Raw genomic sequence first — 15,467 nt, 5'->3', positions numbered from 1 at the left:
ACGTTGACTGGGTTTAAATTTTTCAGTTATTATGTTATCAATGAGTTGGATGTAACGGTCAACATATTAAAAAGAATTAGCAGCTCTTCCAACACACCCATGAGGAGGCTGCCCGGTGTTTTTGGTCCAGTAGCCCTGATCCCCAGCTTTCCTTTCTGTTCAGTTTTATAATCACATTTACATTGTGAGATGGGTATAAAGTTTTCCATCTGTTATCAGTGTTGCTAGTCCAAGGATTTTGGATACACAATATTTCTTGTCTTCCTACCTCCATTGCTGTCAGTTACTTTAGTTCTTTGATTTCTGGTTATTTCTGTCAGTTATTACAGTTCATTAAAGTTTTCTTCCAAAACCATCCAGTGGAAAGCACAGAACCGGCTCCCTGGGTCAGTTATGCCCGGTGCTTTCTGCCGTAAAGTCCGACCGAGACACTAACCCTCCCCCCCCCACCTAAAACATGGTCAAGATCCAACTGGACCACCTTGTGTTGGTTTCATCCTAATCGGTTCAGGGATGTCTGAATTTATAACCGGACAAACAGACCAATGAATTTTATATATAAGAGATAATACATAAGGATCTTCCTATGATGATGAAGAACTGTACATTACAGTCATTGTCCTTTATGAGTACATTGGTTTGTGGTAGCGGTACCCTCCTACAGCTGGTGGCAACTAGGGAAGCCAATCCCGGGCCATTTTTTCAATCCCGGGTATCGGGATTGAAAAATGGGATTCCCGGGATTGGCTTTTACCTAGGTGGCCGCCCCCTCGCCCCACTCCGCCCCGCACATATAACTCACCATATACCGGGGGTGGACGGGAGGGGAACATCCTGTGAACGCTGCTGGAGGCTCCCAGCAGCAGCTAACAGCGCAGCGTGACTTCTCGCGCTGAGCTGGGGACCCGGAAACAGGAAGCCGGGCAGCGTTTGAGCGTCCTGTGGACGCTCAACGCTGATCCCTCAATCCCTGGGATTGGAGCTTCCAATCCCAGGATTGAATCCTGGCCATTTTTGGGCCTAAATCCCGGGATCGCGCCAATCCCGATCCCGGGATTGGCCACCATAGTGGCAACACATTGGTGTACAATTGATACTTGCATTCCAAAAATATACGGTTAGGTTTATTGGATTGGGACAAAAAATAATAATAATAATAAAAATCAACCCTAGTGTGTATATGGTGGGGAATCTAGATTGTAAACTCCGCTGGGAGATGAACAGATGTGAATGACTGAAATATTCTCTGTACAGTGACTCATAACGTATCTGCGCTATATAAATGTTAATAAATAAATAAAATAAATAATGTACCCTTTTCCAATTTGGGTTATTTGTGGAGCAGGGATAACTGCCAGCCAAGAGTTTTACTACAACTACCATGAAAATAAAAAACAGATCAGGAATAAATATGCCCCAACAAAAGAAATAGTTGGAAGCGAGATAAAATAAAAATGATTTCTAATGGATAATTTTAATTTCCGAAGGATATAGATCAAAAAGCACCAAAGAACAATTTTGTGACACCTACCATAGTAACGCATGAATAAGTAACCCTACAGCACAAAACACAGGAGACAGATGTAATAAAACAAAGATTTATTCTCAAAGGTTTTTTTTCTTTTTTCCTTTTTTACAAAAAAAAAAAAAAAAAAAAAAAAGTAAAGAAGGGTATTTGTAGGAAAAGATATCCAAAAATTCCCCAGGGAGATAATTAAGATATCCCAAGGTGATATCCACTCAGACACAAGTAAAATATCCCTATAGGCTCACTCTTCTCAAAGGCCTTCTACTAACACATCCACAAGGGGGAGCTTGAGACATCACGGGGACATACCCTGAGGTCCAGGTCCTAATGGCTACTTATGGAGTCCCGTGAATTCACCCACTTATCACTCCTATCATAATGCGCGCTCTCTCCACATTGGTAACACGTGGCTTCTATTCTCCTAATATCCAGACACACCACTCAAGTACACACCACCCCCTCCCCAAATGGTCCCAGACACCTTTGCCTCAAATTTACTGTACAAAGTAGTCAGTCAGAGAGAACAATCACTTCGTCCGGGTCGCACTGCGTAGAGGCATGAGACTGGAGGGGAAGAATGGGGGTGAAGGAAAGGCGATGAGGTAAGGTGGGGGAGAGGGATTAGGGTGGGGAAAGGGAGTGTGAGAGGGAAAAGACATAGGAAGAAAGGAGGGGAAGGGAAGACGGGAGGGAACAGGAGAGATGATTTGAACAAGGAAAGGAAAGAGAAAAAAAAGAGGGGAGGGAAGAAAATAAGTGACATTAGATTAGGTTTTAAAGTGATATCTATTACTAGTCTATGTATAGAGACGGCTACACCATTCCCACAATACTCACCTTTGTGCACTGTTCAGATGACCTAGGTGGAGAGTTCGTTGGGCTGCAGGTCACTACCAGGTCCAGTGTTATGTCATTATCACTGTCTGCATCAGTGGAGCTGGAGAGAGAAGTGTGTGAACTGCTGGAAGATGGTGGAAACAATGTAAGTATTAATACAGGAAAATAAATAATGCAGGTTGCTTTGCATAATGTTTACATTTTTAAAGAACCTTTCTTCATGAATAAAATACAATACTCTCATTTCCCCTCACATTATTGCTTGATTCATAAAGACTGAACTACTGAGACAGGATTCCATTGGAGTCTCCTTTTATTCTGTTTAACACAAACAAAATGGCAACTTTCCCGCACTGTAAAGTGCACCTTTTGTCTCCATTTGTGGGCTGAAGAGGTAAATCAATATGGCCTATCATTAACCGCAAGTGGCGTCACGGACAGGATTTGGGTTCATTTCTCAATAGAAACTTGTGGCCTTTTTTAAACGTTTCTTCTGTGTATGAGAAATGTTACAGATAAGCACGAAGCCAAATAGTAACTGGTTGGGATACATATAAATCACATTGAGCTACAACCAATGTTGTCAAGATTATAGGGGCTCACAAAAAATTTCAGAGGCCCATCGAGTTAGAAAATTCTTAGACAATTTAGCAAATACATCAACATGTATTATTGTTTTGGCCTGATACGTTTCTGTGACTTAGCTCCACCCCCCTTTACCAACTCAAATAAAACACCTTACTGACAGACTGGTTACAATTCATTTAGAATTTTGTACTAGGGGATGTCCCACTGTTTGAGTGATTCAGCCTCTGTGTAACCTCAACATCTTCTACATCCAAATTGGGGACACTAAAACCATGTTGTATAAAGGGGCAGACAAGAGCTTAGGCACTTTAAGAAACTCCTACTGTCTGAACAACTCACCCTCTACAATACTCAAGATGCTTTCTTCCTATGTGCTGCCTAGGACAGCCTTAAGTTTTATTTTACTGTGCTTTATTACGGTGTACAATTCAGCCTGTTGCGGTGACTTGTGGTTTAACTGGCAGCATCACAAAGGTGAAGGGAGAAGCTGCCTGTGTGAGCCTTGTACAGACGCACCACACTTCTCTATGGAACCCGGTCATTACGGTCAAGCGCAGGCAGTGACCCCAAATTTCATGTTGCTGCTACCATCAGAGCAGACAGCTGACCAGCACTAGACTGTGTTCCATTGGCTTGTTGGCCTTTTATATAACTTCTCTCTACCCACAGAGAGCGAGAATAAAAAAATAAAGAGAGAAGAGTTGCAGTCTGAACCAAGCAATGACAGTGCACAGCCTCTGGTGAAGGGTTGTGAGTAGGCTTGCCATAATATTCCTTTAATACGGGACAGGTCCTGTGGCTGATTGAAACCAGGTGAAATACAGGCTTAAATTTAGCCAGCCACAGAACCTGTGCAAATCACAGATGTCCCAGATTAAGGGGGATATTATGGCAAGCCTAAAGGGCCCTAGACATATAAATATCCGCCGTCGACGGGCGACCCGGCGGTCAGTGACGGGGGGAGTGAAGTTTCTTCACTCCCCCCATCACCACTGAAGTGCACGCAAATTTGGACGAGATCGTCCATATTGGCCTGCATGCACAGCCGACGGGGCACCAGCGATGAACGAGCGCGGGGCCGCGCATCGTTCATCATTGGTGACTCCACACTCAAAGATATGAACGTTATCTTGTTCAATAATGAACGAGATCGTTCATATCTTTGAGGATTATCGGCCAGTGTGTAGGGCTTATAAGACTTGGTGTGGGCTCCTAAGCCTAGTCATGGTCAAGTGAGGTGCTGCATAGTAAAAACACCTTACTAATCACTGCAAGCAATATAGGAGCCCTTTATTTTTAACAGCTGGACACCAAAGATAACACTGGTTCCAGGAACTACCTTATCGTTTGGTATATCCTCCTCAGTGTGCTTTTTTCTTGACAGGAAAGCCCACAAGAAACAAAGACCCTAATCTGCTGCTGATCCTGGCCCATCTCTTCTACCAGAAAACTTATAGAAGCATTGCACAACTGGAATTTACTGGGACATTAAAATCAGTCTTACAGAAGCTCACAATCTAAGGGTGTGTACACACGGTGAGATATTTTCTTTCGATTTTGACTACATAGTCAAAATCGCAAGAAAAGTTAGTGCAGATCGCAAGGTGAAAGTCACCTTGCGATCCCTATGCGCGGTCCCGCCAGGTCGGCATCGCAAGAAAAGATAGACTGTGCAGTCAAGTCAATCCTTGCTAGATCGGTGTACTATCTAGTTCATCTCACATGTCAATGACATCTCACATAAGCCAAAATCGTAAGCACACATAGTCCATATCTCAAGAAAAGTTCATCAAAATCGGTGGTGCTGGGCTCCGGGGAGTTCAAGGGAAAAGAGGATTTTGGTACTTACCGATAAATCCATTTCTCTGAATCCTCTAGGGGACACTGGAGTCTTATACAGTAGGGGTGTGAAGCTTGCAACCAGAGGTGTGGCACAATCTAAAAATTAGCATTGTCTGCACAGCCGGTTCTTCCTCCTTCACGCCCCCTCCTCCCTCAGTTTGGAAAATTTGACCGAGAGAATAGGACATGGAACTATAGCACATGGCGAGGAACCGAACCGTACCACGAATCAAACAGCATCCAAGAACCTCTTAACAGAAAAACTAACGCTGTTTGTACGAACTGTTAGAACAAGAACTTTGAACACAGCAGGTTGACAGCACCGAGGCGGGCGTCCAGTGTCCCCTAGAGGATTCAGAGAAATGGATTTATCGGTAAGTACCAAAATCCTCTTTTCTCTTTCATCCACTAGGGGACACTGGAGTCTTATACAGTAGGGGACGTCCCAAAGTTATCCCCTGGGGAGGGAGTGCTGTCAGTGGCCTGCAAAACTAAACGTCCGAACTTAGAGTGTCCGGACGCAAAGGCATCAAACTTGTAAAATTTTGCGAACGTGTGGGCTGAGGACCACGTCGCCGCTCTGCAAAGTTGAGTAGTGAAAACACCTCTGACGGCCGTCCACGAGGCACCCACTGATCTGGTAGGAGCACCCGTCTGAACCGGAACCTGTTTGCTACAGGAAATATAAGCTTGCCAAATGGCAAGTCGAATCCATCTAGACAAAGGCTGCTTAGATGCTGGCCAACTCTTCTTTGGCCCATCATAAAGAACAAACCATGGTCCGACATTCTGAAGGACGACGTAACTTGTACGTATACCCGTAAAGCTCGGACAACATCCAAGGGCACGTCCCCATCTGCGAGACCCCGGAAAGATGGGACCACAAGTGGCTGGTTTACGTGAAACCCCGAAACAACCTTAGGAAGGAAACCTGTTCTTGTACGGAGTTCTGCTCTAACCCCATGAGACATTCAAAGGACTCTTACACGATAAGGTTCCCAATTCAGAAACCCTCCTGGCCGAAGCCAAGGCAAGCAATAACGTGACCTCCCAAGAGAGATAGTTCAAGTCTGTACTTGCTAACGGCTCAAAAGCTGGTGATCTCTAAAATTCCAACACCAAATTTAAGTCCCACGGCGCAGTGGGAGGACGGAAAGGAGGTTGTATCCTCAGAACCCCCTGTAAAAAGGTTTGTTGTAAGGATGCTAATTGCTGTCGAAATAGGATGGAGAGAGCCGAAACTGGAACCTTCAAAGAACCCAGTCTTAGTCTTCCATCTATACCAGTTTGAAGAAAAGGCAGAAGTTTGGGTAAGTGAAAGTTCTTCGAATTCCACCCACGTTCCTGACACCAGTCCATGTACTTCATCCAAATTCTGTAGTAGTGCAAGGCTGTAACCAGTTTCCTAGCAGTAATCATCGTAGGAATAGCCATTCTTGGCATCCCTCTGTTACTTAAGATCCGTGTTTCAATAACCACGCCGTTAAGCGTAGCCTGTCCAGTTCTGTGTAGGGACGGTTCCCGAGATAACAGGTCCTCTCTCTGAGGTAATCTCCAAGGATCTTTCACTAGTAACCCCCGCAAATCTGAGTACCAAATCCTGCGGAGCCAATGAGGTGCAAATAGAATTGCTTGTTTCATGGAAAAACGGAAACCCTTCTGTAACACCAAGGGAGTGTGCTGCTGGATCTCTTGTCCTGGACACACATCTGGGCCGCTGATGGTTGTTCCGTGACGCCATTAGGTCCACTTAAGGTAGACCCCAACTCCTCACCACCATGTCGAAAATCTGTGGCTATAGGCACCACTCTTCCGGATGTCTGTTCTGGCGACTGAGATAAGCTGCTTCCCAGTTCTCCACACCTGGAATGAACACTGCCGAGAGGAGGATGTGTCACCTTTCTGACCACAAGATCTTTGCGTCTTCCTTTAACGCCATCCTGCTCTCTGTTCCTCCTTGATGGCTTATGTAAGCCGTCGTCGTGACATTTATCTTGAAGTGTTGACCCATGACCAGGTCCTCAGCTAAGAGAAATGCATTGTAACTGCTTTCAGTTTGAGAATGTTTATGGGTAGACTGCTCTCCTGTCACGCCCATGTTCCAAACCTGCAATAACTGACTGGATGTACTCCATCCTGAATCTGCAAACAGGAATTTGTTCCTCTAGGACGGTACCCCAACCTCCGAGACTGGAGTCCGTTGTCAGGACCCTCCAACCCCAAACGTCGAATCTCTTGCCTGCTGCGAGATTCTTGCACAATGACCACCAATTCAAGGAGTTTCGTATGCGTGGTGGATTTCATCTGGAATGGTCGGGAATGAAGTCTGCCATACTGGAGAGCTTCGAATGACGCCACCATCTTCCCGAGAAGTTGCACACAGAGGTGTAGAGAAACTGTCTATGTCCTTAGTACCTGAGCCACGAACCTCTGTAGGTCCTGGATCTTGTTCTCTGGTAGGAATACTCTCAATCGTACCGTGTCCAAGATGAGACCGAGGAATTGAAACCGTTGAGTTGGCATGAGGGTGGATTTCTGGAAGTTCACAATCCACCCATGTTGAATGAGAAATCGAAGAGATGTTCCTGAGATGAGGCCTTGATCAGTAGATCGTCTAGATAAGGGATGATCGTGACCCCTGTCTGTCTCAATCCTGTCACCACTATTGCTATGATCTTTGTAAAGATTCTTGGGGCTGATGAGAGACTGAATGCCAGAGCCCTGAATTGGGAGTGATCCTTTACCCGTGCAAATCTTAAGTAAGCTTGGTGAAGTGTACAAATCGGTATATGAAGGGTTTTTTTTTTTTTAACAAAAGACCTGAAGAAAATCCCGTTCCTCCTTGAGGATCCGGGACTGGTGACATAACCCTTTGTATGCAGGACTTTTTGAATCTGCCGCCTGTAATGCTCCTGCTCGCAACGGGCACCTAGGCCCTCGCGCTGTAAATAAACTGACTGTGTGTACGTGTTTGAAACTCTATCCTGTAACTCTGGGAAATATCATGTTGACCCAGACTTCTGGTGAGGCTTTGGCCCAGGCATCCCAAAAACCTTCCAACTCTGCGTCCACCAAGGGGGACCCCAGTTGAGCAGAGAGACCGTCATGCCACGGGTTTGTCCGCAGGCTTGCCCTGCCTTCCGGTGACGACTGTGAACGACCTCTACCTCTCGAGTAAGAAGTAGGTAGAAAGGTTTATTTCACTGCAGTTGTCCGCTAAATCCATTTATCTAATTCAGGACCAAATAAGATCTAACCCCCAAATGGAATAGCCTCTACTCCTGGAATCGTAGTCCACTCTCCATTCTTTGAACCATAAAATTCTTCTAGCCGAAATGGCCAAAGCTGAGATGCAGGGAGCTATTTTACAAGCGTCCTTTGTCTCCTCACCACCATTGCTGCTACCAAATTGATTTGAATGCAGTGTACATCTTGCGACACGACCTATCCTTTAATGCGGTCACGCTAGGCAGAGGTGACAGTGTTTTCTCCATAAAGGCTGCACCTCCCCCTCAGCCATTACCCTCTTTGATAAAGGATAAGTAACTTCAAACCTCCTTGGCACTTGAAAGCATTTATCAGGTTGCTTCCAAGTTTTCGCCAGCCGAGTCTGGAGTTTGAGGAATAGGGAACACTACTGGCAGCGACTTGAGGTATCCGAATAAATCGAAAACTCTCTGGTTCCTCAGCTCATTACTTCTTGAAGCTTAGGATCTCCATAACCACTTCTAAAAGGGAATCTAAACTCCTGATCTAAGGCAGGCTCAATTATCTTGCCTTTTCATCTATAATAAGACCCTCTTCCTCCTTTGTGTAAGATGGGGAGATTTCTCTTAACCGCCTTGCTTAAAGTTTGCACAGGAGGGATTAATTTAAATCAGAAATTCCTCCATGGTCTTTGAGAATCCCTCAGCCCCTCTGACTGCTGTTTGCGGGATTTTGACATTTCTTTTGAAATATTTGTCAGAGCTTGCTCCCATGACCTTGGCAGAGCCTTGCTCCAGTGTTGAGCGTCCTGACCCAACAGGAAACGCATACCCGGGAGTCGCCCAAACTAGCGCTCATCTTATTACAGTTTGTGCAAACCTAATAAGTTTTAGACTCTACTTGGTAAGTGCTTTTAACATTTGAAGCTGCACCCCATAGAGCGCTCCTCAGTGCTTTCCCCCTTTATAATAGGAATAGAAAGACTGTAATGGGCGATTGATATGAAAGGTACACTGGATTCACCTAGATGGACTTTTCTTTATATACTACACAAAAAAATAAAAAAATAAATTAAATTATAAAAAAATTAATAATAATATCACCAGCCGTTGCAACCCTCGCCCACCGAACTGTATTTCAGTTCTGAGGTCGGGATTGTGGTCCAGTCGTTCCCTTTATTTCGTCGGGATCTTTTGTTTAGAAGTCCCTTGAAAATATATATATCATATGTTAGAATATCTTGAAAATCCATTGCAGCAGAGTCCTAATATACAAATCTCCAGTAGAGGGAGTAGTGCTCTATTATAAAAACCCCTCCTTCTGCTCTGACTGGCCAGGAAGCCTGGCTATCTAAAAGGGGCGTAATACCTCTATTCGAGCACTTTTGGCGCCTCTATAGTTGTAAAATGGCCGCCACTTAAATTTTATATATATATATATTTGCAAAAGAGGAAAAAAATAGCGCCACTTGTGGTATGTAAACCTTCACAATTATGTATAATGTATGTCCAAAAATACACTCCCTTGGTACAAAGGGTGTCAGCAGGCCCCTAAATAAAAACAGCAGTGGTAAGCTGCTGTGAAAAAATGTTATAGAAACCAAGAATATGGGCACAAGCGACCAATGGTGTGTGCAGCAGGGGAGTCAGAGAATACAGAATCTACATCGCATCTCTCCTGACTGTATGGATCAGCAGTCACATGATCTATGCGTTCCAACACCAGGATTTTATATATATATATATACATACATACATACATACACACAAATACTTTTTTTGGTCAGTCTGCGCCCTTTTCGGCTGCCCCAGCCCGGGCTTACAAACAACTACATGTCTGTGAGTACAAGACATTATTGGCAGAGTGTACTCAGCAAGGATGAGCCAAATGTCATCGGGAACACATTACCTTTCTATACATCCCCCCCCCCCCCTTGCCGTCTCCCCTAGCCCTCCGTTGGCGGCGGGAGGGGACGAGAGACTGCTTGAGCGGAAGGGACGCGCTTCCCAAGCGCCCCGTTGTTTTAAGTGGTGGCGAAATGTGGGGTTGCTGCCGCTGACAGTCGCGCTGCGTCTCCCTCAGCCCTCCGTATGTAGAGGAAGGGGGGCGGGCGGGGGAGCTGTGAAGCGGGAGTGTAAGCAGGCGAGTATTGGGGAAGCTGCGGCTGCTAGCCGCGAGAAATGTCAGAGCGCCAGTGGAAGGAGGGGGGGCGGCGGTGGAAGCTGCGGCTGCTAGCCGCGTGTGTGGAGCCACAGCAGCTCTTTTTCACAATGCCAGTTGAAGGAGGGGGTCGGCAGGGGAAGCTGCGCTGCTGATTTCCAGGGCTTAGTGCTAGAAGGTAGCAGCGTTGTGTTCAGTCCGCAGGAGGAAGTCAGTTAAACTTATTCATGGATCTAGGAGGCAGTTTAACAGTAACTAGGGCCCTTTACCACCAGTACTCACTGACTCTGTGCTCCAGATTTTCTGAGGAGAGATGCAGATCCCCTTTAGTAGGGATCATTGTCTCTCTCTGTTCAAGACTTTTGTCCCCCTTTTCGTTAGGTTGACGCAGCCTTAGTTAGTTTCTTTTGTAATGGAGCAGGAGCTCCCTTAGTGCCTTGTACCTCCTTGGCACAATTTTTCAAACTGAGGGAGGAGGAGCGTGAAGGAGGAGGAACCGGCTGTGCAGACAATGCTAATTTTTAGATTGTGCCACACCTCCGGTTGCAAGCTTCACACCCCTACTGTATAAGACTCCAGTGTCCCCTAGTGGATGAAAGAGAAATCGCAAGTGAAAATCGGGCATAGCAAGGATCTCACCGTGTGTACACACCCTTACTTCCACAGGAAACAATTTTGTGCACAGTATGGCCAAACAAGCTAGCTTATGGGGAAGGGAGGGGGTGTTCTTAACCTTAGAGATTTTCTCAGAATGTACCTCAATACCTGCAAATGCTACAGAGCCCTGCAGCAGTGAAGCCCTGAGAGGGATCAGACCAAGACCTTTCCTCTTAGGAGGTAGAAATAGCAGTAAATGGACACAAGCAATAAGGAGTCCTCATATTTTGAAGACTCTGGGGGTTGTGCAATGTACCCCTAACATTCAAGACAAGAAGATGATTTTCCCAGACTTAAATACACAGCAGAATAGAAATTACTTGTGCGCACTATAGTAACCACGTGTCACCACACAAAGAGAACACAAAAATGAAAGTCACCAACAGGAGTTCCAACCAATAGTGTAATACATTGCATTACATTTGTATGTTGTTTTCTTTATGTGTATAAATTACTTCGTATCACACCTCTCGAGGTCTACTACAGGAACAGCTCTGGGTGCACTTAGTGCGGTACCAATGAGTACTTTTTAGCAAACGTAGTGGGAGCATCATACAGTACATTGTATTTGGGGAAAAGTGCAGAAATGTGTGCACGCTACTGTAATTGCTAACCCCGTGAGATTTGCCCAGTGGTGTGGCTTCTGTATTTCTTTGGCAGGCAACCTCAATAAGAAAAAATAAGAATTTACTCACCAGTAATTCTATTTCTCGTAGTCCGTAGTGGATGCTGGGAACTCCGTAAGGACCATGGGGAATAGCGGGCTCCGAAGGAGACTGGGCACTCTAAGAAAGAATTAGGACTACCTGGTGTGCACTGGCTCCTCCCCCTATGACCCTCCTCCAGACCTCAGTTAGGGAAACTGTGCCCGGAAGAGCTGACACAATAAGGAAGGATTTTGAATCCCGGGTAAGACTCATACCAGCCACACCAATCACACTGTACAACCTGTGATCTGAACCCAGTTAACAGCATGATAACAGCGGAGCCTCTGAAAAGATGGCTCACAACAATAATAACCCGATTTTTGTAACAATAACTATGTACAAGTATTGCAGACAATCCGCACTTGGGATGGGCGCCCAGCATCCACTACGGACTATGAGAAATAGAATTATCGGTAAGTAAATTCTTATTTTCTCTAACGTCCTAGTGGATGCTGGGGACTCCGTCAGGACCATGGGGATTATACCAAAGCTCCCAAACGGGCGGGAGAGTGCGGATGACTCTGCAGCACCGAATGAGAGAACTCCAGGTCCTCCTTTGCCAGGGTATCAAACTTGTAGAATTTTACAAACGTGTTTGACCCCGACCAAGTAGCAGCTCGGCAAAGTTGTAAAGCCGAGACCCCTCGGGCAGCCGCCCAAGAAGAGCCCACCTTCCTCGTGGAATGGGCTTTTACAGATTTAGGATGCGGCAGTCCAGCCGCCGAATGTGCAAGTTGAATCGTGCTACAGATCCAGCGAGCAATAGTCTGCTTTGAAGCAGGAGCACCCAGCTTGTTGGGTGCATACAGGATAAACAGCGAGTCAGTTTTTCTAACTCTAGCCGTCCTGGAAACATATTTTTAGGGCCCTGACTACGTCCAGCAACTTGGAATCCTCCAAGTCCCGAGTAGCCGCAGGCACCACAATAGGTTGGTTCAAATGAAAAGCTGATACCACCTTAGGAAGGAATTGGGAACGAGTCCTCAATTCCGCCCTATTCATATGAAAAATCAGGTAAGGGCTTTTACATGACAAAGCCGCCAATTCTGATACACGCCTGGCCAAGGCCAACAGCATGACCACCTTCCACGTGAGGTACTTTAGCTCCACGGTTTTAAGTGGCTCAAACCAATGCGACTTTAGGAAATCCAACACCACGTTGAGATCCCAAGGTGCCACTGGAGGCACAAAAGGGGGCTGAATATGCAGCACTCCCTTCACAAAAGCCTGAACTTCAGGCAGTGAAGCCAGTTCTTTTTGGAAGAAAATTGACAGAGCCGAAATCTGGACCTTAATGGAACCCAATTTTAGGCCCATAGTCACCCCTGACTGTAGGAAGTGCAGAAATCGTCCTAGCTGAAATTCCTCCGTTGGGGCCTTCCTGGCCTCACACCAAGCAACATATTTCCGCCATATGCGGTGATAGTGTTTTGCGGTCACATCTTTCCTAGCTTTAATCAGTGTAGGAATGACTTCCTCCGGAATGCCCTTTTCTTTTAGGATCCGGTGTTCAACCGCCATGCCGTCAAACGCAGCCGCGGTAAGTCTTGGAACAGACAGGGCCCCTGTTGCAGCAGGTCCTGTCTGAGCGGCAGAGGCCATGGGTCCTCTGAGATCATTTCTTGAAGTTCTGGGTACCAAGCTCTTCTTGGCCAATCCGGAACCACGAGTATAGTTCTTACTCCTCTCCTTATTATTCTCAGTACCTTGGGTATGAGAGGCAGAGGAGGGAACACATAAACCGACTGGTACACCCACGGTGTCACTAGAGCGTCCACAGCTATCGCCTGAGGGTCCCTTGACCTGGCGCAATATCTTTTTAGTTTTTTGTTGAGGCGGGACGCCATCATGTCCACCTGTGGCCTTTCCCAACGGTTTACAATCATTTTGAAGACTTCTGGATGAAGTCCCCACTCTCCCGGGTGGAGGTCGTGTCTGCTGAGGAAGTCTGCTTCCCAGTTGTCCACTCCCGGAATGAACACTGCTGACAGTGCTAGCACGTGATTATCCGCCCATCGGAGAATCCTTGTGGCTTCTGCCATCGCCATCCTGCTTCTTGTGCCGCCCTGTCGGTTTACATGGGCTACCACCGTGATGTTGTCTGACTGGATCAGCACCGGCTGGTGTTGAAGCAGGGGTCTTGCCTGACTTAGGGCATTGTAAATGGCCCTTAGTTCCAGAATATTTATGTGTAGGGAAGTCTCCTGGCTTGACCATAGTCCTTGGAAGTTTCTTCCCTGTGTGACTGCCCCCCAGCCTCGAAGGCTGGCATCCGTGGTCACCAGGACCCAGTCCTGTATGCCAAATCTGCGGCCCTCTAGAAGATGAGCACTCTGCAGCCACCACAGCAGAGACACCCTGGTCCTTGGAGACAGGGTTATCAGTCGATGCATCTGAAGATGCGATCCGGACCACTTGTCCAACAGATCCCACTGAAAGATCCTTGCATGGAACCTGCCAAATGGAATTGCTTCGTAAGAAGCTACCATCTTTCCCAGGACTCGCGTGCAGTGATGCACCGACACCTGTTTTGGTTTTAGGAGGTCTCTGACTAGAGATGACAACTCCTTGGCTTTCTCCTCCGGGAGAAACACTTTTTTCTGGTCTGTGTCCAGAACCATCCCCAGGAACAGTAGACGCGTTGTAGGAACCAGCTGCGACTTTGGAATATTCAGAATCCAGCCGTGCTGTTGTAGCACTTCCCGAGATAGTGCTACGCCGACCAACAACTGCTCCCTGGACCTCGTCTTTATAAGGAGATCGTCCAAGTACGGGATAATTACAACTCCCTTTTTCCGAAGGAGTATCATCATTTCGGCCATTACCTTGGTAAATACCCTCGGTGCCGTGGACAGACCAAACGGCAACGTCTGGAATTGGTAATGACAGTCCTGTACCACAAATCTGAGGTACTCCTCAGAGGAGGGTAAATGGGGACATGCAGGTAAGCATCCTTGATGTCCAGTGATACCATGTAATCCCCTTTTGTCCAGGCTTGCAATAACCGCCCTGAGCGATTCCATTTTGAACTTGAACCTTCTTATATAAGTGTTCAAGGATTTCAAATTTATAATGGGTCTCACCGAACCGTCCGGTTTCGGTACCACAAACATTGTGGAATAGTAACCCCGTCCTTGTTGAAGGAGGGGTACCTTGATTATCACCTGCTGAGAATACAGCTTGTGAATCGCCTCCAGCACTGCCTCCCTGTCTGGGGGAGTTGTTGGCAAGGCTGATTTGAGGAAACGGCGAGGGGGAGACGTCTCGAATTCCAGCTTGTACCCCTGAGATACCACTTGTAGAATCCAGGGATCCACCCGTGAGCGAGCCCACTGGTCGCTGAAGTTCCGGAGACGGGCCCCCACCGCACCTGGCTCTACCTGTGGAGCCCCAGCGTCATGCGGTGGACTTAGAGGAAGCGGGAGAGGACTTTTGTTCCTGGGAACTGGCTGTATGGTGCAGCTTTTTCCCTCTACCTCTGCCTCTGGGCAGAAAGGACGCGCCTTTAACCCGCTTGACTTTCTGGGGCCGATAGGACTGTACCTGATAATACGGTGCTTTCTTTGGCTGTGAGGGAACATGGGGTAAAAATGTCGACTTCCCAGCTGTTGCTGTGGAAACGAGGTCCGAGAGACCGTCCCCAAACTATTCCTCACCTTTGTAAGGCAAAACCTCCATGTGCCTTTTAGAATCTGTATCACCTGTCCACTGCCGAGTCCACAATCCTCTCCTGGCAGAAATGGACATTGCATTCATTTTAGATGCCAGCCGGCAAATATCCCTCTGTGCATCTCTCATGTATAAGACTGCGTCTTTAATATGCTCTATGGTTAGCAATATAGTGTCCCTGTCGAGGGTATCAATGTTATCAGACAGGGAATCTGACCACGCAGCTGCAGCACTGCACATCCATGCTGAAGCAATAGCCGGTCTCAGTATAA

The 15,467-nt window shown here is 46.7% G+C and overlaps 1 protein-coding gene across 4 annotated transcripts in view; it reads right to left on the bottom strand.

The window, feature by feature from the left end:
• Window positions 1-1,584: 1,584 nt before the first annotated feature.
• Window positions 1,585-15,467, bottom strand: part of DAXX (death domain associated protein) — a 98,921-nt gene continuing 85,038 nt past the window's right edge. For 3 of the 4 annotated variants that reach the window (XM_063938243.1, XM_063938245.1, XM_063938244.1), the window contains exons 7-8: window positions 2,366-2,489; window positions 1,585-2,092 (exon numbers count right to left, since the gene is read on the bottom strand). In XM_063938243.1, the coding sequence (XP_063794313.1) occupies window positions 2,039-2,092; window positions 2,366-2,489 (178 nt within the window). In that variant the 3' untranslated portion in view covers window positions 1,585-2,038. The remainder of the gene's footprint in view (window positions 2,093-2,365; window positions 2,490-15,467) is intronic. The other variant, XM_063938246.1, reaches the window with a different exon arrangement.

The sequence above is a fragment of the Pseudophryne corroboree genome, chromosome 8 (assembly GCF_028390025.1).
Source record: "Pseudophryne corroboree isolate aPseCor3 chromosome 8, aPseCor3.hap2, whole genome shotgun sequence".
Classification (NCBI taxonomy): Eukaryota; Metazoa; Chordata; class Amphibia; order Anura; family Myobatrachidae; genus Pseudophryne; species Pseudophryne corroboree.
Note: the sequence above shows the minus strand (reverse complement) of the source record. Positions and strands in the feature narration are given on the sequence as shown.